This window comes from Cryptomeria japonica, chromosome 3 (genome assembly GCF_030272615.1).
Source record: "Cryptomeria japonica chromosome 3, Sugi_1.0, whole genome shotgun sequence".
In the NCBI taxonomy this organism is placed as follows: Eukaryota; Viridiplantae; Streptophyta; class Pinopsida; order Cupressales; family Cupressaceae; genus Cryptomeria; species Cryptomeria japonica.
Genome location: NC_081407.1, coordinates 925988972 through 926015411, shown reverse-complemented (window position 1 = coordinate 926015411; position 26440 = coordinate 925988972). Strand labels below are relative to the sequence as shown.

The following is a 26440-nucleotide window of genomic DNA, read 5'->3' as shown; positions in this document are numbered from 1 at the left end:
AACATTTCATTATAAGAAATAGATTTTGCAATAAATAACGTAAATAAGAGAGAAAAGTTTTTAGGAAACCTCATGATAAGTCCCTAGAGTTATCATTTCCTAAAAAAACAACGATTGAGCCAAGAGATTCAAAAATTCAAAATTTCAAAATTTGAAATATGACGATGAATGAATAAAGCAATAATAATTAAATCGCCATACCTCGATAGAGAGCTAACTCTAGAATGCAAAAACAAAATTTGCCTAGGCAAAATTGAGGTATAAAGTAATCTTCAATATGATCTCCTCAAAATTGACTTCGCCACCTCTGGAGAGAACGTGATCTTCAATTATCGCCTTTGACGTGGTCTCAAATGGATCTTCAAGTTCGCACAAACAAATCTCCAAGTTTCGCACCTTCGACGTGGTCTTAGATGGATCCCCAAGTTCGCCTTTGGTGTGGTCTTCAAATTCGCACCACCTTTTGATAACTAAGCGCCACCTTTGGATGAATAAAACTCGCACCACCTTTGGTCTTCAACGCAATTCGCACTCCACCCAAGATGATACTAGCGCCACCTTTGGTTTGAAATCGCACCACCTTTGAACACACTTCGCACTATATTCGCCTCTTCTTGATTCGCATGAAGAAAGGTAAAAATGATTATGTGAAAAATGAAATCTCTCACCCCTTATATATAGCGCGCTCATCCTTCACCCCTTAGGCCGACTTGATAAAATAAAACCATTTTTTAAATGATTTGCAATAAAATAACAAGGCCGACTTGCCTAATTGAGCGCTCAAATCGATTTTTATATTAATTAAATAATTAATTATTAATGCCTTGCGTTTTTTAAATGAGAATTTCGATTTTTAATAAAGGCAAAAAATAATTAATAAAAGATAACGTCATATTAAATGCTAAATAAATAAGATTTTCAAATTTTAAATCGATTTAGCATTTAAGGAAATTTTGAATTGTTTAATTTGGCGCCAAAATATGAAAATAAAGGGACGTACCTCATCGCTCTGGTCCCTTGGAGAGGGACAGGAGCGATCCATGTTTTTGGTCTTGATTTTGCATTTTTCACGTTCAACTCCTTCATCTCCACGTTGAAAATCGATCATTTTGATGGTCCTTCGAAATTGATCGCCTTGCATGCGCGAACAAGTGCATCTCATGACCATTATCGCCCTGGTCCCTTGGAGAGGGACAGGAGCGATCCTAAGGTTTTTGCTTGAAATTCTCCATTTTGATACGATCCTTTCCTTGTATCATCTTCCAAATGCCATTTAAAACCTTGTGCGTCCTTGTCTTAACGTGATTTTCAAAGAATATCATGTGTTTTGCCTAACATCGCCCTTGTCCCTTGGAGAGGGACAGGAGCGATCCATGTCTTTTCTCCGTTTTGAGCTCAAGTTGGTAACATTTGACCATGGTTCATCGTTTATCGTCTTCGAAATAATGTCTTTTTACCTCGTCCATCCTCGCCTTGACTTGCCTTTGAAGGAGTATGAGTGTTTTTGCAATAATCGCCTTGGTCCTTGTCCAAAGGACAAGAGCGATATAGACTCCTTAGCTTGATTAATAACATTTGGACGTTAAAAACCCTTGAATATCACCTTAAAAAGATGTCTTGAACCTCGTGTGACCTTGAAAAAACTTTGACTCAACGTGATTTTGCATGAATTGATCAATACACTCAATATCGCTCTGGTCCCTTCCTGAGGGACAGGAGCGAAATTCATCATTGCGAGCTTGTTCTTGTTTTTATCAACTTGCAATTATCTTCAATGCGTGTAATGACGTCCATTCGATCCTCTTGGTAGCTTAACACTTGCTTGTCTTTTAAAATCGATGCCTTAATGGAAATATCGCTCTGGTCCCTTCCTGAGGGACAGGAGCGATCCTGGGTCTTAAAGTGCAAATCCCTTCAATGCGACGACCTTGATGCTTGCGTTCGATTGAAAATGCCCTGAAACGTCCCTCGCCACCTTGTCTTGACTTGTGTCGACCTTGAACTTTGGAGGAACGACCTTGAACTTGCGTAGGAAGTATCATCATCATTGTATCGCCCTGGTCCCTTAGAGAGGGACAGGAGCGATCCTCCCTTTGTGGCCACTATCTCACTTTGCCAGGTTCCAAGTTTATATTCAACGGACTCGTCCTTCTTCACTCTATTCGTTCATGCCTTGACATTGTCTGTAACCTTGCAAGAAAAGCAATTATATCAAAAATCGCTCTGGTCCCTTCCTGAGGGACAGAAGCGAACTAGGCATTTAACACTGTTATGGACGTCCCAAAAATCTTCAATTTATATTCAATGCGTTCATCTCATGTTTTCCCTTGTTTTTGAACGTAAACTTGCCTTGACCCTTGTCTGGATTTTGCATAATGAAGGAAATCGCTCTGGTCCCTGGGAGAGGGACGAGAGCTACAAGGTACCTCGCCCTGGTCCCTTGGAGAGGGACAGGAGCGATTTGGTCAATATAGGTCATTCTCCTTCGTTTTTGCACATCGAATTATATTCATTTGGCAAAGCATCTTCCCTTGGACGTCCTCAAATCATTAAGTTTTCAAAATCTTGCAAGGACAAGGCGAAATTTGAATTGAAGCTCCGGTCCTTCACTGAGGGACAGGAGCGATTTTCCTCCTGGAGGCATTTCTGTGCTTATAAAAATCTTCAATTTATATTCAATGGAAAGATATCGCCGTTCTCCATCACTTCCAACTTGAAATTTGTCTGGACTCTGCGGGGATGATGAGACATTTGAAAATGAGCTCCCGTCCTTCACTGAGGGACAGGAGCGATTTTGCTCCTACAGGCCAAAATAACATGATTTTTCACATTTTAACACTTCACGAGGCGAAAACAAACCAATTCCAATGCCCAGGATCAAAATTCAAAAAAGTCAAAATTTGGTCAAAATATTCAATCGGACAAAAATTCACATTGACGGTCAACACTTAGACAAATTCAAGCTCTGCATGAACATTCCAATTGAAAATTAGACCATTTTGGCGAATTCATTGCATTCAAAATTTGCATCCTAGAAAAGGAAGCTCAAAAGCTCTCAAAAACGACTGGATTTTGGCTTGAAAAGGCAGAATTTAAAACCCTAAGGCTTGGCCCTAAATCCAGACGACCAACTAACTAACAAAACCCTAAAAACGAAAGCGAAAACGAGCGAAAAACAAGCAAAAAGAGGGGGTCCCCATTTGCGATGGGGCGATGTGTGAAAAGGTCACAACAATGCCCCATGCAACTCATCAATCAGCTCATCAATCCTAGGAATGGGATACCTGTTTTTAATTGTTTTCTTATTCAGTGCCCTGTAATCGATGCACATGCGCATCGTCCCATCCTTCTTCTTCACCAGTACTACTGTTGAAGCAAATGGGCTTTTGCTAGGCCTAATGTGCCCCATCTCCAACAACTCCTTAATTGCCTTTTCTATCTCATCCTTGTGTTTCTTAGGATGACGATAAGGGGTAATCATAACTGGTTTGGCTCCCTCCTCGAGCTCAATAACATGCTCCATCCCCCTGTTAGGAGGAACCCCATGAGGAATATCGCCAAATACTTTAGCGTGTCTGTCAAGTATCTTTTGGATATCTGGTGGATGACTCTTTACCTGTGGCTCTGATGAAGCTGGCATAATGTAGCACTCTATCGCCCACTCTATGTCATCATGACGAAAAAATCTCTGCATTCTCCTCAAGGACACTACTTTGCAGCCTCCGTCCGAAAGTCCTCTAAGTATCACAGTTCTGCCCTCATGCTGGAATCTCATCTCCAATTTCGCTAGGTTGAGTGTGAACTCAACTAGCGAAGCCATCCATGTCATGTCGAGGATGACATCATAATGTCCCATGTCCACCACATAGAACTCATCCTCCAACTCATAGCCATCTCCAAACCTAATGCGAAGTTTAGATATCTTCCGAGTGCACAATAATTTGTCACCGTTAGCCACCATGACTCTAAACCCATCATGCTCCTCGGTCTGTAACCCTCTCCTGGCTACCAACTGCGCATCTATGAAGTTATGTGTAGCCCCAGTGTCAATGAGAGATATCACTTTCTGCCCCTGGATAGTACCCCTGACCTTAAATGTGATTGCCTTTTGGGCCCCTGTCAAGCGTGCCAACGATCTATCATTCTTAGGAATGCTGCTCTCCTCTATCGTGTTACCCTCATCTGAATCGGAGTGTCGATCCTCCCCCTCTGACTCTGACTCCTCTGCTGAAAAATACTCCATTTGATTTGCCTTAGCCTTGAGAGGGCATTTATGAGATAAGTCCCAAGGCTCTCTACACTGGAAGCACAGTTTCTTCTTTCGAAGTTCATTCAAGGTTTCACTGTCTAGTCCTTTTGATCCTTCTTTGGGTTTGTTATACTCTTTCTGAAATGGTTTTTTGTCTTTGTCCTTGCGGTAGGAAGAATCTGTTGAATGGTATTTTCCTTTGTATACCGAAGGGGCTAAATCTCGTGCCTTTTTAGTTGCTTCTGCTAAGGTGAGTGGATCATGTCCCTTCACCCAACCACGTAATGGATCAGCAAGCCCATCACAAAATAACACCACCAATCTCCTAGGAGAGATATCAGTAACAAGTACAAACAAACGCTGAAACTCGGCGATGTAAGCATCCACAAAACCTGACTGTTTTAACTGTGCTAGCTCCTTGAAATGTAACTCAAGATCCCTAGTGTCAAATCTCTCAATCAATCTTTCTGTGAATTCCTCATAGGATGTAATCTGATTATGCCCCCAAAGTCACCATGCCATGATGCCACCATTCATGCGCAATGTCGTCAAAATGCATAGCCGCATACTTGATAGCCTCCTCCTAAAACACAGGATTAAGCTACAAGTATGTATCTACCTTCTGCACCCAAGCTCGTGCGGTCATCTTCCCTGAAGCATCATAATAAGGCAAGGAAAGTTTTCCAACTTTCTTTCTCAGCTCAAAATTCTAATTCCTCCCTTCTGCTCTAGGCATATGTCTCATCCTCAAGTCCATATAATCTCTGAGGGAAATATCTGCCTAAAACTCGGGTCCACTGGCCTCCCAGTCCCTCCTGAACTAACCCTATAACTCAGTAATCTGCGGTTCGTTCACTTGTTGAATCGGATCCCTAGGTGGGAAGGTGGGTAGAAGAGATCTCAAGCTCGCTGTTCGAGCTAGGCGTGCAACGTGTCTAAAGTTATCCGCCTCATTCCCATTGTTGCCATGTCCATTATTACCATTAATGTTATTCTCAGGGCCATTGTTGTTGCCTCAGCCTCCATTATTATCATTGCCCCTATTGTTATCGTTTCCATTGTTGGCATCACCTGGATTAATATTGACACCCATTTGTCTAGCCATAAGCTGCAACATCATGTCCATTCCCCTATTCTACTCCTGCTACATACGCTGCCCTTGCTCTAACGTACCCAGTAACTATTTAAACATTACCTCCCCCTGATCTGGACTGGTATTCCTATCATCTCGGTCACCCATATTGTTGTCCTGACCAAAGAATATCTCCTCTATGTCTGTATGACTGGATTCTATGTCCACCTGCACGGATGAACTAGACTGCTCGCTCTATGAGTTCAAATTTCTGTTTTGTCTTGCTTTGGTATGGCGGAAGTTATAAGGCCCCTGTTGCATGCTTAAACATACATGCTTAGCATGTTTTTTAATTCATTAATTTCTGATTTTAATGTTTTGATATTTCGTCAAACACTTTTCCCTCTATCCGACTATTCCAAAGTCTCTGTAAGACCTCCATAGGATGGCAGGACTTATAGCTCTGATACCACTGTAATGGGCACCCCGGAATGCCCAAAAAACCATACCAATTGCTGCTAGAAATTTTATCAAACAGTTTGCATCCAACTCCTTATTTCTCCGTTTAATGTTTTAAATTCCCTTATGGCTCCATAAATGAAATGTTGGTTTGTTTTACATGGAATTGAAATCACAAAATATGGACAAGAATGAAACTACAATAATATGCAAACTGAAAATTTAACTACTACTGATAAGATGTTATTTTCAGATTTTAATAAAATCAAATACATGGCAGATTATCAACTCACTAATTATTCCAGCATTATTGACATAATACTCCAGCAATCATTTTCAATCTTGCTGCTACAGTGACATGAATAGTAACCGCGTGAATAGTACCCACGTGAATAGTAACTGCATGAATAGTACCCACGTGAATAGTGTAGCAGCAATATTAATTTGTCTTCAGCAGGTCCAATATCTTCATAAAATCATCTCCTCAAAATGGCATAAGCATCAGACAAGTAGGGAAGAAGATATGAACAAACATTAAATCTGCCTGTAGCTGGAAATGCACCCAATCTGCCTGATAATGAAGCTGATAGCAATGGATTCCAAAGGCCAAACCCCAGGGGAATGACGTCTAGAATGTCACAAGAGAGGATAGACGTCCTCTAATGCCAAGAACGGATCTGCAACTCACACATACCAATCTTCTCATATTCAACATATCTAATGAAGCCACAAATGCTTTCTTTTATTCTTTTTCCAAGGGTCCACTCAACTCTCATGGGCAATGTGGGATAAAAGATGAGCAATATAAAACATATATTAAAATATTCACTTACGTCTCCCTTGGGTACAGATCCCCATAAAATAAATATTAGAGTAACACTTTAATATTTTACAATTAAATTAAATGTTACTTTAATAAAACTTCAGGCATTAAAATGTATTAGCAATCGGACTCCGAATAATGCGAGTGATAGCTCGTCGGAAAGCTCTCACCGAGGAGTATCAAATCCAAACACCAAAACTGGCCTCCACTATGTCCTGCTGACTTACTAAAAATAGTAAGTATGCCTGAAACTAAGTAAATCAACTTCGTCTTGGCCCAAACTGGAAATGACTAGGCCAAAACACTCCAGGATCCCCTTAAACCCTTCGTTAGCCCTCGGGACCATGTAGAACAAGGCTAATGCACACACACTTGGTCAACTGCTAAAGTGGGGACATTACAGGCAACATGTAGGGAGGAGAAGCACATCCTTGAATTCTGATATAGGTGAACTTTGGGAATTGGATGAACCATGCACCATACTGTTGAACCAATGCTTGTGCTTTTGGAGAGTCTATGATGAAGTGCGCCTTGAAGCGACCTTGTGATGTGCATAGTGAATGCATCATTCACTCTTCTATAGTGTTGTTTAGTCGGATGATGAAGTTGTGTATAACACTCATGCACTTTTATTTCTCCTGGTCCTCTTTCGACTATGCCCCTATACATCAATCCAAGATACTTGTCATTCCTTGCAAGAGAGTATATAACATAGGAGCTTATGTAGAATGTCTTAGTGCGGATCAATCTTCTTAGCTGCACATCGATACTGTTGTTGATGAGCCTCGCCCAATTGATTCGTTCTTGCCATGGGTGACTGTCTCTATGAAGTAAAACATCCAGTCCTTGAAATATGAAGCCTCAGGTGCACCAAACACACGATGAAGTAGGGTGATGATGTCTCTGAATTCATCTTTGAAGTCCACTCTATGTAATCTATCGGGCATTCTACTCTTACCACCTCTACTCTTCAATAACCAAAACTTGTCTATGATCCTTGAACAAGCTTTTGGATCATCGTCATGGGCTGACTTAGCTCCTTCCACACTCACGTAGATCGTGTCCTTAGGCTCAGGTAGATGAAAGGCTTCACTAATGGCTATCTCCGAGAGATATGCAAGTACTCTTTCCATCCTTCGCCACTATTCTTCTTGAGGGGGAATCATAATGTTTGGCACATTCGACAATTAACTCATAACATTGCACCGCAGGGGGGAAACCAGCTGCATTTATAATCCCGCTATTGATCATCTTCTTCGTTGTAACAGTAGGCTCACTTGTGTACAACGGGTTCTTAGTGTTGAATTTCCCGAGATTGGTGTCTCCTATTCTGCTCCAATGAGACGTGATCTTGGTTTCTAATGCACCACTCCTCGAGTCTTCCTTGATGAGTGCTTGACGGTTCATAGTTCCACTAGGCTTAGGTGCCACCATCCTTCACCTATAAGAGATGAGTAAATTAGAAGAATGGTGAAAGATATGCAAGATATTAGTGTGGTTAAGCCTATTTGCTAATGAGAATGATAGTAAATAACCTACAATATTGATCTAAATCAATCTTAGAATATATGCTAAACAAGACTGATTTTTAAAGCTATCTGCACTTTCTAAATGAATAAATGAGGTCTAATTTACTAAAAAGATCAATATTTGATTCCAATCAGACCTGTGCCTGATCTTTTATCAATCAATATGATGCACTTACCCCTGTTTTTTGATGATTCAACCTGATAAGAGTGCTAGTGATCAAATGATGTGATTGAAGAACCTGCTGTTGCTGAGTGTGAGTGAATAAATTCGCCCTTGTAGAGATGAATTCGTTGTTCCTTAGGACAAATCTGCTGGTGATATTCCTTCTTGCAGATGAAATTCAATTCTTGCTGATGAAATCTGTTGTTCAATGATGAAGTTCGCCCTTGAATCTGAGATGAATTCGTTGTTCCTTAGGACAAATCTGCTGGTGATATTCCTTCTTGCAGATGAAATTCAATTCTTGCTGATGAAATCTGTTGTTCAATGATGAAGTTCGCCCTTGAATCTGCAATCTCAATGCTAAAATTCGCTCTTGCTGATGATGAAATTCGCTGCTTGCTGATGAAATTCCTGCTTGCTGATGAAATTCGCTAATTGCTGATGAAATTCGCTCAAGAGAGAGGAATTTGTTTTGATTTGATGTTTGAATGAATGATTCTAATACCTCCGTATAGGCACTTAGGGCAAAAGTTGTGTCTTTTGAGGTGAAGGCTGACTTGGTTTAGCAAAAAGAAAAATTTGTTATTAACTTTCAATGCTGGCCGACTTCAACAATTAAACACATTTTCATTCAAATTCGAATGTTGCATTTTGGCACCAAATGTGTTTGATTAGTCTTTGATAGGCGTGAAAGTGCATTCAAACATAAAGGATTTCGCTTTCAACAAGGATCACATGAAGTTTGCTCCTAAACCTATACACTTGAAGTTCGCTCCCAATGGTGTGCACATGGAGTTCGCTCTTAAACCCATGCACATGAAGTTCGCTCTAAATGATGTGCACCTGAAGTTCGCTCCAGAACTCATGCACTTGAAGTTCGCTCCAATTTGGGTGCAGATGAAGTTCGCTCCAAGATGGGTGCACATGAAGTTCGCTCCAAAATCTCGCCCTTCATCATCATTTTAACTCAAAATCACTCTTGCTAAGCATCAAATCGGCTCAAGGCAAACAATGTCACATCTTCTTTGGGCAAATAAGGCAAATTCGATCCATGATCCATGCTCTTGAAGTTCGCTCCTAAACACATGCACTTGAAGTTCGCTCCAACTTGTATGCACTTGGAGTTTGCTCCAACTTGCATGCACTTGAAGTGAATTTTCAAGTCAAAATTGAACTCGATCTCAATCATTTTTATTGCTTCATTGACTCAAATCTTAGGTTTTTTATTCATTCATTCATGAAAACATGCCAAGCTCACCTCATAGAAGGCCTAATGAAAGTCGCTCCGAAAAGGAGCACTTGAAGTGATCTTCAAATCAAAATCATGTTCACCATTTTCACTCATGATAACTCAAACGCTCTAATTTGCACTCAAACAAGGCCTCTAAGTCAAATTTGCTCCAAAAGTGATGCACATGAAGATCGCTCTTGAGGTCATTTACCTGAAGTGAGTTTCAAATCAAAACTCTAACTCTCCTTTGCTCACTTTCACTCAATTACTTTACTTAATGTGTCACACCATGCTCAACATGAGGTCTTCGGAAGAATTTCGCTCAAAGAGACAGGCACATTAAGTTCACTCCACATCACAGGCACATTAAGTTCGCTCCACATTGATGCACTTGAAGTAGACTGAAACTTGATATTTAGTGTTTGCTCGCTCACTCTCCTTCATTCTATTCATTCAAACTTGTTGAAACTAGGCTCATAGAGCGTTCTAGGAACAATTTCACTCTTCAACTAAGGGCATTTGAAGTGAATTTTGCTCCTCAAGAGGAGCACTTGAAGTTTTTCGCCCTCAACCTTGAGCACTTGAAGTAGCTTGATAACGCACTTTGGGTTGAATACCTCAATCTATGCCTCCATATACTATAAGACCTCAAAACCAGTGTTCCACAGCCGTTGGGGACGGGGAGAAAGGGGGACGCGGGGACGGTCTTTGGGGACGGGGGGACAAAGGGAAAAAGTTTTGGGGACGGGTTTCGGGGATGGGGGGACTTGGGCTTGGAGGGAGGAAACGTGTTTCCGTGGAACACTGCTCAAAACTCATCTTGAATATGATTTCTCCTTCGACTTGAGGCAACAAGAGTGAAATATCTTGAAGTTTCCCTATCTAGTAGTCACTATACTCTTCGGTTGAACTCATGATGGACTAGACTTCTCATGATATATAAACACTACAAACTCACTCATTTCACCTGCGAGAGGGAGATATTAGACTAAGAGACTTGGACTTGAGCAAAAAGAAGAGGGGGTCCCCATTTTGATGGGGGCAATGTGTGAAATGGTCACAACACTACCTTTGCCTACACCTACATCCTCTACCCTCCATCTCACACCCTTTACCCCTCTACTTCCCTTAGCATCCCTTTCTACCGTCTACCTTTCTATCCTCCTACCTCTACTCCCCTTAGCCTACCCTCTCCCTACCTTACCCTTTCCATTTCCATCCCCTATCCTATCCTAACTCCTTCCATTACCCCTTATACCTCTCGTTCCACTTTACTCCCCATATATCCTAACTCCTTCATATCTTCCCCTTATACCTCCCAACTTCCCTTCCCTTCACCGCAACACTCTTTCCCCACATCCATATCCCTTATGTCTCCCTTTCCCCAAGCAGCCTCCACTTCCCTTTCTCACGTGGCACATTTCATTACCACTTTTCCCTTCCCCACAACACCTCACATCTCCCTCCACTACCTTGCCACACATCTTGGGCCCCACAAACTCTAAAATGGAGCCTTGCTTGGGTCCCGCCAATTAAATAATAGATGCAAATTAAAGCTTCTAAGGAATTTCAACCACTGACATCAGCACTTCTTTGGACTGTCCAAATCAGCAACACCAAAGATGACTCATTTCCTTTGCTCCTTGTAAACCCCGAACTCATTTCCTTTGCTCCTTGTAAACCCCGAACCTACTTCCTTTGCCCATCAAAAAGCCCAATTCTACTTCCTTTGCACATCAAAAAGCCCGATCTTGCTTCCTTTGGCCATTGGAAAGTCCGATCCTTATTCCTTTGCACTTGAAAAGACCAAAATTCTTCTTTGTGATCATGTCAAACAACCATGAGAATGGGCCAACCTTTTTAAGGGGTAATTAAAATTCAGAATAAATTTGAAATATTTTCAAAGTCGGCTATGTGAAGGAACTTTGTCAATCAAACACAGATGCCTATTTATGAGAAAAATTTCACCAATTGATTGAAAGAAGAAATCAGAGCGAACTACAGCAGATTGAAGGTAGCTTTCAAAGAAAATCAAATCAGAAGCATTCTTAGAAGATGGTCTCATGGGCACATAAGAATGATTTCCAGATGAGTGGAAGCAAATTTTTATCCATCTTAGACGAACTCAGACCGGAAATAGAAATTGAGGAACAAATTTACCAAACAAGAGGAGATTATTTCTCGGTTTTTTGAGGCAATTACCAGCATTCATTGAATGTTATCAGCAATCAGAAAATGAGATTTGACAGGTGCAGATTGGGGAAAATTGAGTACAAAACTGGGAGAATACATTGGTGAAGAAAATATACATTCAAACTTAACTAGATTTCACCATTAACTTCATACCTGTAGCTTTCATTATAAGTTCATTTTCCAGATCTGAAACAATCCACATTTTCAGACCTAAAGTCTAATTTCAGATTTGAGAATTACGAAGTGTTAAATATTATGATCATCTTTTGATTTAAAATGTATTCGTTTTTCAGGTTTGATGTGAGGAAGAATATCCCACAGCTACAAATATACAAGGAAGCTGCTCAAAAGGGAAGATCTCACAACATTATACAAGGCAAAGAAGCAGATTACCCCACATGATGAACACTCCAATATTCATCAAGTACTCATGATAGGGAAGGAATTTTACAAATATCTTGAATTTCCTCCAGAAATCTAGGAATCATTGCCATTACATCAGGTGATTGTTCCAGAATAGCTAATCAAAGTTAGAAGAACGGTTTGAACAACATGATATAATTTGGGAATGTGCCTTCATCATCATCGTAGCTGAAGTTTGGGATGTTGAATATCAAGAGATATTGCTCAACATTCCTTCATGATAATCTATATCAAGTCTACAAGTGCAGATTGAAGCGGCATCCTAGTCACCACTTCACCAATGAAGAAGTTCCACATCACCATGTCCAGATGCAATGCACCTGACTCACCCATGGAGGCACAAACTTTGAGCTACCTACCCTCATATTTCATTGGTTCACATTCGATATTGAACCTAAATGTAATTTTCTCATTGGCCACAAGGAGTTTGTTGTAACAAACCCTAATTAGGGTTTTCATCTTGTAATCTCGGCCATTGACTGTGAATAGCAGAAAAATAAGAGTAGAGTAATAGCAAGTTAATAGTCTAGAAATAGTTAATAGTTCAACAATAGTGAATAGTTGATAGATGTTAGATAGCAAGCAATTAGAATAGATTAGGAGAATAAGAAATTGTTGCTAAGGCCTGTAAATGGATATACTCTTTCATTAAAGATATGGTGAAATGTGTTATTTCAACAAGCTACATGGTTTCTACTTCTCATTTGCTTTCATGTTGATTAGTTGAATGATAGAACGTTGTGCATGATTCATGGTGAAACTCCTAATCCATACCATTAGCAGTTTGTTGATTGCAAATTTGCCTTGTGTGGTAAACTAGAATACTTGAATGAGCTTAAGTTCAATTGTTATTCAATCATTGATATGCATTCAATTAATGGTGTCTATGCTTGTTAATGATTAGAAAATCATCTAATTTCCTTAGAAGATTGCACTAAGCTTTGTGGAATTGTTGTTGTGCATGTCCAAGCAAAGCTTAGTGGAGTTTCACCAAAGATTATTCACTGTCTCTTGCATTCTTAGGAGTGTAGTCTTCCTAAACCCATTTCTTTTGCTCTTTTATTTTCCAAACAAATAGTTATAATCTAAGTTCCAGCAACATCCAAACGTTCAGCATTCAAGTATTCAACGTAAGTTCCCTTGGATTACCAGCAATCACATCAACCATTGAGCTTATCCATGAGTCAAGAACAGTAGAAACCTTGGAGTTCTCTCATTTGATCGCAAAGCACAGCATTTGAGAGACTTTATTCAAGAGAGGATAAGATACCTAGGTATTTTATTCTGTGTTCAATTGTGCAAAAAACACATCAACGGGGCCCACAAAAGAACAATAGAATAATTTTTAATGCATTTTGGGCCGTTTTTTATATTTAGTGTAATTGCAAGGGGACGGTCAAGGCACATCATTCACATCCCTTCCATCTTGACAATGGCCAGCCCTCCCAGCAAAATCCCCATGTTTCGAAGATGTTTTTGGGACATCAAGGCCAAAAAAAATGATAGAGAAAGGCTGGCGGGCATTTCCAAGGCATCCATGCGTCCCACAATTCCAAATGCTAGGGACATGTCCTCCAAGAACATAGCATAGAAGTAATAACCCAAATGGCCCAATCTATTTCCTTGCTCAGAAATGCAAAACAAATATGAAATGAAAGTAATCAATTATAAAAACTAAATTTTTTCATTTATAAACAAAAATGGAAAAAATGTGCACATTACAAGAGATATGTGTATTTATACATATACATGGTCCATAAAACATTTTTTATCTTAGAAAGCAAAATTGGACAACCCAAAAATGCAGTATCAAATACAAGAACAAAGCAGAAACAAAACACAAAGTTGATGAACATTAATACACTTTAATGTAGCATCAAGAATCAAGGAACAATTTTTTCAACAACAAAACTACTAGATACAGCAGGGTCGTGCTTGTGTAACTTTGTATCAATAGTGATTTCAGAGGTTTCATTACTATTTCACATGTCTCATGACAATTTTACCTACAAGTGGCAGTTTCACCCTTGATGAATGTGGTCTTTCTGCTTGAAAAGTAACTGCAATCTCAGTTCCTTGGCATTTGGTATCTCATGTTCAACTCATTTGCTCATCCCTTAGTAAAAAAGTAACAGGAACATCTATCAGTATGTAGAAGGTAGAGAAAGGAAGAGAAGATTACAAAGAATGATCTATGTGAGTATTGATGTAGAAAGTGACGAAGGACGACAGTCCAGCGTGTTGTGAGAAGCAAGCAAGCAATAATATTTTGTACAGCATTTAAAAGTTTTAAGATGTTTTGATATGTTGTTAGTGTCCATGAGTTTCTGCAGAGTAATTCCTCGTGTTTGTCTCTCATTTCTGTGTGTCTTATTTATCATGTGCTTAGTATCATTTCCTGCATCCAGTTCAATTACACAACACACACCCAGTTGAGTGGTGGTAAGATACCTCATTCCATAACATACATCCAGTTGAGTGGTGGAAAGATAAATCCAACTACACACTAATTGGCAATACAGGGATTTTAAACTAGCAGCAAATCCACATAAGTTGCAAGTTCAATCCCAACTTCTATAGCTGTAGATGTTGCAATGCATTCTCTCATTCTAAACTTTTCTACAAGTGCTTTATTATACATAAGTTGTGACACGAAAATAGCATGACCAAGTTGCCAAATTCTACAACTGAGTAGAGGTGTAAGAGGAAATCAGTGGGAAGTTACTAAAACAGGAAATGTTTGGTATCACAACATCAGAGAACGAACATTACAAGAAATTAAAGTGAAACATGTTTATATTTGTTTTCATGACTGCATCAAACTTCAAGTTCATTTATTGCAATTATAAGAAATCAATAAACTAGTAAGCTCCACAAGAACAGATCAGGCTTCATCCATTTCCCTCACATTTATTGAAAATGCAGTCAGATTTCAAGAAATCAAAAAGAAATATTTTGTGCATAATTATCAAACCATCATCAACATACAAAAAAGCAACCAACCCCAATTGTCACATGATTCATGACCATTTTCAGATCAAATCTCCACTAAATTTACATAATCATGAATATCTGGGAAGAATAAAATGCTTCTACTTAAAACTTCATCATTCTTAACAAACTTAAGGTGAAGAAAGAAATAAACCTCAATATCGTAAACAAATGATCTTTGTCCAAAGTTCACTTCCACCCTATAGATAAAATAAAAAACAAATATTAGGAATACACATTCACAAACCATTTATTAATGATTCGGGACAATGCAAGTCCGTATTAACCATCAACATCCAAAAAATAGCCATTAAGTACTGATCAACTCATATAATAGGTTTATAATACCTATTGATCAACTTATAATAGAATTAACTATCAACATCCAGAAAAAAAAACAATTATATGGGAGAATATCAGTAATAACTTCATTGTTGTGAGATGTTCCCTTTTTGTATTTTAATTTTTTTTCTGATTTTTTTTGTATTTCCTGATTTTTGACAACCAAAATAAACTGGAACAGCAAATTGAAATTTGAAAACAAATAGCTGGAAATGCTTGATCAAACCCTCAAATACTGAAATAACATTTCAGATGATGAATCCGAATCAAATATTAACATTTATAATTGCTGGTGTATCTGGTATAATAATAAACCCTATACTGCAGATTAAAATTGAAAACAAATAGATGGAAATGCTTGATCAAACCCTTAAATACTGAAATATCATTTTAGATGATGAATCTGAATCAATTTTAACAATTATAGTTGCTGGTGTGTCTGGTATAAACCCTAAGTTTTCGGCTTCACGAGTTGGTGACAAACCTTGGCTTTCCTCCCAATACCCCCACATCTCTTTGGTGTGAATCAAAATTCCACACACATTTCATGCAACCCAATGGGGCATCAGCAAACTAAGCATATTAAGATCCACATGCAGTTCATTCGGCAACTCATCCAAGATGATCTTCTCAAATCAGAGTATTTGCCTACAAAGGAGCATCTTGTGAACATCTTTACTAAACCTTTGGCATGGCCTTGTTATCTTCACTTGCATTATATGCTGCGAGTAGCGGAAGTTGTCCTTGGGGGGATCATCTTCAGTCCTCCTTCCTTCACTTGTACATGCTTCTTTTCATTTTTCTCTATTTTGGGAAGGAGTTTTCTATTACAAGTTTTCTCCTCTTCTCCATTTGTGAAAAATCTTTTGTTAATGGGTACCTCCTCAGGCCTTCTTGTTGAGAACTATCTTTAAGTCTTTAACTATTTTATTTTTCCTCCCTAAGTTATAGTTAAAGGGGGTGTTGGCATGAATGTGATAGATTATCTAACCAGTTTCCTTTTACATCCTTTTCACACCTAGTTAAGTTTACTTAAGGCAATTACTTTTTGCATCTCAAGTCGAGATTATGACACTTGTCATAATCCTATATTGTATTATGTCTCACCTTTGCCTATATATACAGGGTTCCCTTGTGCGTTATTCATCTTATATGAATTGCACCATTATTGGCATATAATTTTCATTGCTTTTCTTTGGTCTGGAATATTTTGTTTATGGTGCAGATTGTTCTTGCTCCTATGAATCCTTTTTGTGACTTCAACAGATGCTTTAAACCAAACATTATGAGATTCTCCTATAGCCCAGTATGTCACATGGCCCCCAAACAAAGTCAGTTGTTGCATCCCTACCAATTTTTCAAAAGAAAAACATTTTTTTACAAATTATGGCTGACCTAGTGTTTCAAAGGCTGATTAGACCTGACTTGGTTAGTTTACAATAGTTAAAAATCCTATATATGCATGTTTTCCTTGTCATCATTTCGCACGAACATCTACTGATCAGCAGCAGACCTCTTCAACAGCTGCATCCATCTTTAACAGCAGTAATGAGTTGAATGAGATCCTATTAACAAAAAGAGATGTGTTAAGTGGCAAAAGCGGACAATAATAGTGTGACTGGCACTATCAACTTTAACAAAAGGTATGTTTTCATGCAACAAAGAAAGGTGAGGTAGTATTTGTGTGTTTCAATATTTTTCTTTCTTTCATTTGTAACATCTGAAAATCTCACTTGCAAGACACAACTGTTATCAATCTGTTGCTTGTATATGAGGCAAAAACATAGGCAGGTGGTCATTTCATTAATGCGAAACCCTAAGAAGATATTGTATACAGTTGATATAAGTACCTCGTCTATGGTTTGGTGTCTAGAGTCAGTTTCGCTTAGTGTTTAGGTTTACTTTAGATCTCAAGGAGCTTCCCCTCGTAATTTGACGACAGGCTTATCCTCACACACTACACTTAATGTTGCCTTACAAAAGACAAACTAAAGCAGTAACAGTGTAATTATTCGTTATAGAATCAAACAGAATCACAGTCAATTCTATGACAACATAAGAAAAGAATCATGTCTTAATAAAACATGTAATTTTGTTTGGGCATAAACATTAAACACATGTACAAAGAACAACATAAGCACTAACAATTATAATAACATTTTAATAATGCTAATATCTTCTAATTGATGAAAAGGTATAGCTGACTTACAACAATGCCTGATTCACACCCAACTCAAGTATACCAGACATACTCCTATTTCTTGACATAGTTGCAATTTAAGCACCATATGTGTAGCATTCTAGGAATTGAACTTCACTATAAGGATTCACACATTGCCAACACATGCTGAATTACAAGGGTAAATTTAAATTCTTACAGAGGTTCAATATTGCTCTATGAGATCAATCGTGTGGGTTTACAAAAGACTACTTCAAATTACATATTTATTACTCATATATTTTGACTCTCACCTATTTACCCCAAAGATTTTTATTTTCTCTTGCAAATATTTCCCTCCACTACTCTTTGAGAAAAAAAGTTTATCCTTCTCTGTATAAGATAACATTACCGCAAAAACAACAGAAACAAATTTTCAAAATTACAAATTCTAAAAATTCAAGTTCTATAAACTTTTTAGGGAGGCCTAGCAACTCTAAAAAGGCTTTCGATTCAAAACAATAGCGTATGAAAATTAATAAATGTTAGTGCAGGAAAGACTTACTTTTCATTCAAGCTATGAAGACCAATGGTAGGAAACAAGGGCACAATTACATCCTTAGGGACTGATCCAAGGAATTTTCCATTGTGTCTGGATATCCACCATTCAAAAACAAAAAGATGCATATCTTATCGCATTAGATTCCTTGTGAAAAGGACTAAATGTACTTAGACAAACTTGCAAGACTGCAGAGTTATTCAATAGCTGAGAATCATAGCTTAGAAACCCTTTGGTGCAACAAAAAATCAAACTAGCAAGATGGTAGTAGAGAAAAAGTGTAATACGTAAAAAAAATTTCTTGTGCAGCATAATTTATGCCAGCGCCAACTGTATCTCCAGTTGTAAAAGTGGGAAAACCAAATTGTTCACCCTTTCCTTGTCCACGATAAACCAAGCCATCATCTCCATGATACCCAAAGGAATTTTGCTCCCACCTGCAAGTTTAATCATGAAAAGAATGTTATAAACTGTATATGCATAATTGAAGAAAAATGATAGCAAATGAACCACTACAGACTAGACAGCTCAACAAAAAAATGATTTGGCATAAAATGGAATGTAATATCCCTCTTTCTGGATTTTCATTTTTGGACTGTTGAGCTAATTCAGCTTCTACTGTTATACAAGTTTTGTTTCTGATGTATCTGCACGTTTGGATTACTGTAATAACTTCATTTTCTCTGCTCAATGAAATATGATTACAGACTATTTGGGTTAAAAAAGTATTTTCAGACATTTTGTTAAAATTGAAAAAGTGGAAATGGTATATAGATTTAATGGCATGATGTGATGTAGATGCAGTTATTTAAGTACTTATTTTTTGTTTTATTTCATAAAAACTGGTACTGCTAATGTCATGTGGTGTGTTCAAGTAAAGTAGGAAGGGATTGGTGGAGGATCAGATTAGGCATACAAAAGCGATTCATGGAAACAACAAAACTTGATATGTTATCAGCATCTCTGATTGTTATGATGTGTGGATTCTCAAATAAGTCATTCTGAATTGTTGTATGTTGTCACTTATTTATATATATATATACCATACAGCACTGTCACAGACATTGTCATGTTGTGAGTCATTGTGGTAGACTCCTCTTCTAACTATAAGAGAATTTTCAGGATCTTTAATCACAAGTGTGGTGTAATCATTTTTTTTCAATTCCAGTGAATGCAGGCTATTATAAGGTAATTAATATCAATTATATGTATATAGCTCTTTGAATTGTAAGAATTTTGAGCCTTGTTGCAATGACTAAGGTGATGACTTCAAACTTCTAAGAACATTATTTTGATTCCTAACCTTGAATTATAACTTGGATGGAGATTTAAATAAAAACTTGGAATTATTGTTAACAGGCCTCGTTAAGTTTATTTTTGGTGGCCTGCATGGCAGAGACAAGAGTGGATTTATAATTTTATTTTGGTTTGTTCATATGGCATAGTTAAATCCCACTGTAAAAGGCACAAAGAAAAGGACAGAAACATTAATGTCTCAAATTGGCTGTCTATAGTGACATTAATGTCCCCACTTCAAAGAGGTAAAGGTTAGAATATGTGGGTTTATTGTAAATGGTTTTTCTGGTGTCTGGTATTGTTCGGTTAGCAAGGACAGAATTCTAGTGTTATTGACAGAGTTAATAACACAGTATGCTTGTTAGCCTAAATTTTGTTAATTGTTCTCAAAGTATGCCTACAGTTGAGAAGGGATATCAGTCACAAAAAACTTAATGAAGTAACTAATCGTGTGCTTTAACACAAATTTAGTTATCATGGGATATCATAAATCAAGTTGTGATAGATTAAATTCTTGTGAATAATTGTCAAAACTGCAAATTGGTAGGATTTAGAGAGAGAAAATATTTTTTGAGGGAATTATTACACAGAAGAATAGACCAAGGGAAAAATCAAAGCAAAACTAAAAAACACTTCTTATGCTAGGAGACAAGATTCATAAGAGAAAGTGTAGGTCATGCATGATTTGGGATTCAAATTTCATTCCACGGAAGTGGACGTGCTCATCTAACAGATATATATTTTCAATTCCAGTTAGAAGCACGGTATTACTATTTTCTCTCATAAGCAGGACCTTTTAAATTCAACATTTTGGTTTGGGCATTTTCAAAATTAAGAGTTTCAATTATTTGGAAGCTGTGCTTCCTAATTTTAAACTTTTCAATTTGAACAATTAAAGAGTTACTGTTTCTATGAAGCTGAGAAAAACCGCACAAAGTAAAAGTTAGAAAGTAGATAAACCGCACACAGTAAAAGTTAGAAAGTAGATAAAACTCGCACACAGTAATGAACTTCCAAAATTTCAATAACTATCAGCACCAGGAAGACAGTTATCAAACTTACTCAATAATAGGAAGAAATGATAGTGACACTGCAAACCGAATTTTTTATTAGTGGATAAATTATACTACAAGAAAAGTAAGATCCCCAAAGCTATAACTGATTACATTAGTATCATCCCACTTTAAAAAACAAATACAATGAATCTGGAGAGCAAATGAAACACAAAGATGGCTTTCTTGATGCTAATGTTTTATTTGATGAAGGTAACGAATACTTTTTGGCATACCGAACAAACGCCAGGTTATTCATACTACATGAAGAATGCTTGTGTTCAAAAATTCACCTTACCCAATGATAGATTGACATCTTTCAAACTACACAGAGGATTTCGTTTACACAAAGATGATTTTCTTGATGCTAAGATTGTGTTTGATGAAGATAATCAGTATTTTTTTGCATACAGAACTAGCACCAGATTATTTATACTAAGTGAAGAAAACTTGCATGCAAAACTCCACCTCACCCATTTAAAGATGAGCATCTCCTCAACTACCAGGAGAGCAACATTTACACAGTACCCTTGAAACAGATTTTAAACATATTGCAGTTAGGACACGAAACTACAAAGTAAACTTAAAAAAGAATTACAATGCATGGATTATGGCAGACATCATCTTTTTCCAATGTGCTTGAATGTGAGTTGTCAATGAATGCAAACAGAAAGTCAAAAAACAACACAGGTTGTCTTGCAAACATTCCTCAAATTTGGAGGCACATACTGCAAAAATTCACACTTAATCATATACAGGTATTTTAGGAAGTTAGCAGTTCTTTCGAGGTGGGTACATACTTCACAGCCATTCAACTGGTAAATGATCAGGAAGCAATTATACCTTTCAAGTTCCATGTTTCATCAAGCAAGCTGTGCACAATTGCAATATAAAGGAATAATAGCTAAAGTAAGGAGATTGGATATTTCTTAAAGATTCGCAACACATAAGCATGTGAATATTACCACACATAAGCATGTGAATAACAATTTGGAGCTATTGAAGACAGAATGTCAATGCTAAGCTCCACTATCAGTGACCACATTAGCAGGAGATCGTGTTAAATCACACCAGTTTGTCTGACTTGTTCTGACTCATGCATAACTAGCAGCGTATTTGTACAATCTGTGCCTTTTGTCCATCCATTGCCAAGTTGGCAGCCAAAATCTCCACATGTATCATCCCAATTAATAGCTTTGATTCCTTTCTCTTCCTGCTTATAAGACGGTTTTCAGCAACAAGGACATCCACTAAAGCACCCTCCTTGCTTAGAACCTTAGCAAAACATTTAATGCAACCAAAAAAGAGGTAAGGCACATTTTCCACGCCAATATACTGTTGCTCTGATCCACTGCAAACTCCCATAGTGACAACTGTGTTAAAAAGTCTACTTGTCATTGTATGTGGACACAGTATCCCCACACGCTTTGATCATGGATGCCTTCAGGAAAGGTAAAGCTTTGATCCTTGCAGTTAATGAGTTTATTGACTTTGACTAAAGAAACTTACAAGTGCCAAAAGAGCTATGAAAAGTTCATGAGTTTATTGATTTTGACTGGCATCACAAATTCCACCTAAGCAAAGACTACTCTATAAATGCAATCCACACAACAATAGGCCCTTCTGCAAATCTCCATGCTCATTTGTGTTTGCCAAAAGGTTGCATTGAGATTCCTCACCACAAACTGCAAACAAATCAATTTGTAAAAAAATAAAATTTAATTTCTGCACAATCAATAAAGTTATCATGTTCAAGCTGACTATATAACTTGATAAGGATGCCTGGTTATGAAAGCCACCATCAAACACCCTCAGCATCAGATGTTAAATAATATGACAAGTAATCCAATCTACAGAAGTCAAGGAAAAAACTCAGTCATGGGCTAACATGCAGTTTCGAATTGAAGTGAGTAGCTGCAAATTGATATTAAGGAAAGAACAAAACATTTGACCAACGCACAGATTTGGATAAGAATGCATCACGAATCAAGTCCAACCAAAAGATGACATCAAGAAAGAAAGATGCATTCAATATATAAAATTTCAAAATACCCACATCCTGTGAATCTCATTCTTACAAACCTCCAGGACAAAACAAGAAAACCATTGTGCAAGTCCGACAAGTAAGCGGCAGACTTCCACAAAACCACCTCTAAAGCAGTTCTCTCCTCTCAATCACAGCTAAGAGCAAGTTTCAATCCAAACTTTTCCACTCTTGCCTACTCTATTGAGCCTCAAATGGTCAGTTCGACAACCCTAGCATCACTGGAAAGAATACATCCATGTGCAACAACCAACAAGCCACAATCAATAAATATGGCAGGGCACTCAGTTCAGACAACAAATACATTACAAAATAGGACCACAATTCCAAACATATTCTATAGATCTACCATCATCTTAGACTCAATTTATCTTGCCCAACGGTTCTGCCAAACATAGCAATTCAATACGTTGCCTCCTTTCACAAAGGCCGCTTCAATCACGATTAATGCAAATCCCTCCATCATACACCACTCACTTCAGCTTTGCAGGTGGTATATGTGCAAGCAAGTAGCACCATCACTGCCACTATTATATCTTAAACTGCTAACTCAGCCCAGTCCATTCTGGCCTTGAGTGATCAATTATTTGTTGCTTTTGTATCTACTTTCACACAACCACCCCCTCATTTTTTTTTACTCCATTATTCCATCTTACAAAAAGAGCACCATTCTTAATCAAAGGCAAAGCAAACATAGACAATAAGAAGTGCATTCTTGTGATTGAATCACGAAAGCAACAATTCATCACCGAGAGCAGAATGCTATTGTAGGATGGTGATGCATAGGTCACGTAACTATTTATGAATTTGGCATGTACGCCCTGCACCATCATGTGATATCATCTTTTGGAAATCATCTGAGTTTACATGAGCTCAACCTACGTGAACCCTCATTCATGAATAGTGATCCACACGAACCCATCTCTTAGACAGTCCACTTAGAGATGCTGACTGCTCAAATAATCGATTGTATTAAACAAAGGAGACGAAGGCTCCTTAAATAGATTTACAAAGACAATGTTTCTTAAAGAAACAATTGTTAAGTGAAGACGAATTTAGAAAAAATCTAAACTAACTAAGATAACCATTCAAGACCCTCCCTTAATGGTCATCGTTCTAACTACCCTACAAAAGACAATCTGCAAGTCTTTTAATCACAAACGCAAAGAAGGTTGTCCCTTCTCTTCAGAACACTTTGCTGCTGCTGAGACCCTCCTTGGAGCTGCAGAATGTTAATGATCAAGATAACCAGAAACCTTCCAACTTGATGTCGGGAAAACAAAAATTGTCCCTCCCTGAAGCTAGAGACACCGAGAACAACTTCTCAAACTGAAAATGATTTTGAAGAAAAATCGGCAAACCCTTGTACAAATTGTTGCACTTCTAGGTGCAATCTAGAACAACTGCAAGAAACCATGATTTTTGAGGAGAAAATTGAGCAAAACCAGACACAATTTTTGAGGAGAAAAATCGATCAAAACCCATAAACAATTTTTAAGGAGAAAATCGCACAAAACCTAGACACTGAAACATCAGCAAGTAGCTAGCACAAAATCTAAGACACAAATCAGCATACAAAACCTTATTTTAAAGGAAAAAACAGTAAAACCCTTATACAAATCGATTTTTGTGTAAAAAAATCATGCAAAACCCATAATAATTTTTTTTTTTAATAAGGGACAAAAATTATAAAACCCTCCCAGAAATTTTAAGAAAATTATCAAAACCCAAATATAATTTTTAAGGACAAAATTATTAAAACCCAAACATAATTTTTAAGGACAAAATTATTAAAACCCAAAATTGATCTACAAACCCTAGCTCGTAGGAAACTCCAACCGCACCAAGACTTAGCCGAGATTGACAGTCACAATTTATAGACAAACTGTGCAAAAGCAAATGGAGGTCCTTGCCACAGAAGTCGTAGAGACACCCAGACCGTGGGTTGTGCAATAAATCGCGGATCAAAAGTAAGAAGAAAAACATGGGACGGAAGGATCAAAGAAAACGAACTCCCGTCGCAGTTGCCTTCAAACTTTGCAAAGAACAAAAAAACGAAGTGCCCTCGAACACGAACCGATACAGAGGTCGAGCCAAACACGCTGGGTCACAAACAAGAACTAGGAGAAAAAAAAACGTGGCAAAAACCTTTGCACGCGGTCTTCGAAAAAAGCAGTCAGAATCAATGCAAAGAGGTCACGATTTTCAAAACAAAGACAACACAGACAGGAGCCACTAGAAAACCAGCGAACAAAGGAGACAAAGGCTTCTTAAATAGATTTACAAAGGCGATATTTCTTAAAGAAACAATCATTAACTGAAGACGAATTTAGAAAGAATCTAAACTAACTAAGATGACCCTTAAAAAAACATTACATTATTCTAATATTGACAATGGTGAAGCAATTGGACTAAAACTAGTAAAATTTCTCATTTGGGTACAGGTTTAAGGATCAGATACGCTGGTACAGTGATTTCCCCCACCCCCAAGTTCAGTACAACCACATAATATTTTTAATATATATATATATGAGTTAACATGGGCTCAACCTACATAAACCCTCTTTCATGAATAGTGCTCCACAAGAACCCATCTCTTAGATAGTCCACTTGGAAATGCTGACAGTGGTGAAGCAATTGGACTGAAACTAGCAAAATTTCTCGTTTGGGTATAGGTTTAAGGATCAGATACGCTGGTACAACGATTCCCCCCCCCCCAACCAAGTTCAGTACAGCTGGACACAACCACATAATATTTTTAATATAAATACATACATATATATATATATATAAACATAAATATATTAAGAATTAATAACTATAAATATGTATCCCGTTCATAGGGTTGTGGATGTTAAAGTCAAGGTAAAAGATAGAATCCATATTAAGTGGTAACCTATGGGAATCTCAAACTCAAAACTTTGATGGGGCTTCTAGGGGAAACCTAGGACCATCGGGGCCAACATGCATGTTCCAAGACTCACAGGGTTCACTAGTCAGGGCAACCTCTTTGAAGATGGATTGGGAAACAAGCAATGAAGTTGAAGCCCAAGAATTGGTAATGGGGCTCTCCTTAGCTAAGTAGCAAAACATCACTCATATAAGTATCAAGGGAAACTCAATGATCATTATAAATATTGTCCAAAAAAAAGGGACACAAAATCTAAATTGGTAAACGTATTAACGGAGGCATGGGCAATTTTGGACTCCTGCATGATGTTTGAATGTCGCTATTACTTTAGAGAAGCGAATTGAGCGGCAAACTTCCTCACCAATAGTGCAACCTCCAATAATGAACAATTGGTTATCACTGAGGAGATTAATTGTTCTAATGTTTTGAACAATGTATTGGATCCCATTCAAGAAGCTGAAGAATAAACAAAAATAACAATTAGAGCTTGAATTGTTATAGGTTTGTTTTGAAAGAATATGCCTAGCAGAGGAAGATCAGCATCAAGAGGAAAGGTTGTTGGGAACCCGACTAGTTTCTAATCGAGGCCCCATCTTCCTCCAAAAAATAGTATGACCCTAGGAAGGCACAAGAATTTGAAAAGCCATGTTCCAATGAAAGTAATAAGTTTGGACTAGTTTAACAGCAATGCTTGATATATGAAAGAAAGACTAGAGGACAGTCAAGATAACAGGGATTTGAAACATGGCCACCAAACTTGACAATTGAGCCAAGAATAGATGGTCTAGAGATTTCAATTTCTTTCTCCCAAAACAAATAAAGGAATAGTCTTTCTTTGGCTCTTGTGAATGTCAAAGATGGGGCATGTCTCAAGCGTTTTACACCTCTTTGCAATAGTCTATCCATGTGTGATTGGGAACACAACACAAGGAAATGAATCTATGG

At 37.8% G+C, this 26440-nt stretch overlaps 1 protein-coding gene across 11 annotated transcripts in view; it reads right to left on the bottom strand.

Annotated features, from left to right (window-relative positions):
• The window catches only part of LOC131040412 (ran-binding protein M homolog), a 179128-nt gene that overhangs the window by 116448 nt on the left and 36240 nt on the right, over positions 1 to 26440 (bottom strand). For all 11 annotated transcript variants that reach the window (XM_057973335.1, XM_057973325.1, XM_057973353.1 and 8 more), the window contains 3 exons: positions 18480 to 18629; positions 18199 to 18285; positions 15288 to 15333 (listed from right to left, as the gene is read on the bottom strand). In XM_057973335.1, coding sequence (XP_057829318.1) covers positions 15288 to 15333; positions 18199 to 18285; positions 18480 to 18629 — 283 coding nt within the window. The remainder of the gene's footprint in view (positions 1 to 15287; positions 15334 to 18198; positions 18286 to 18479; positions 18630 to 26440) is intronic.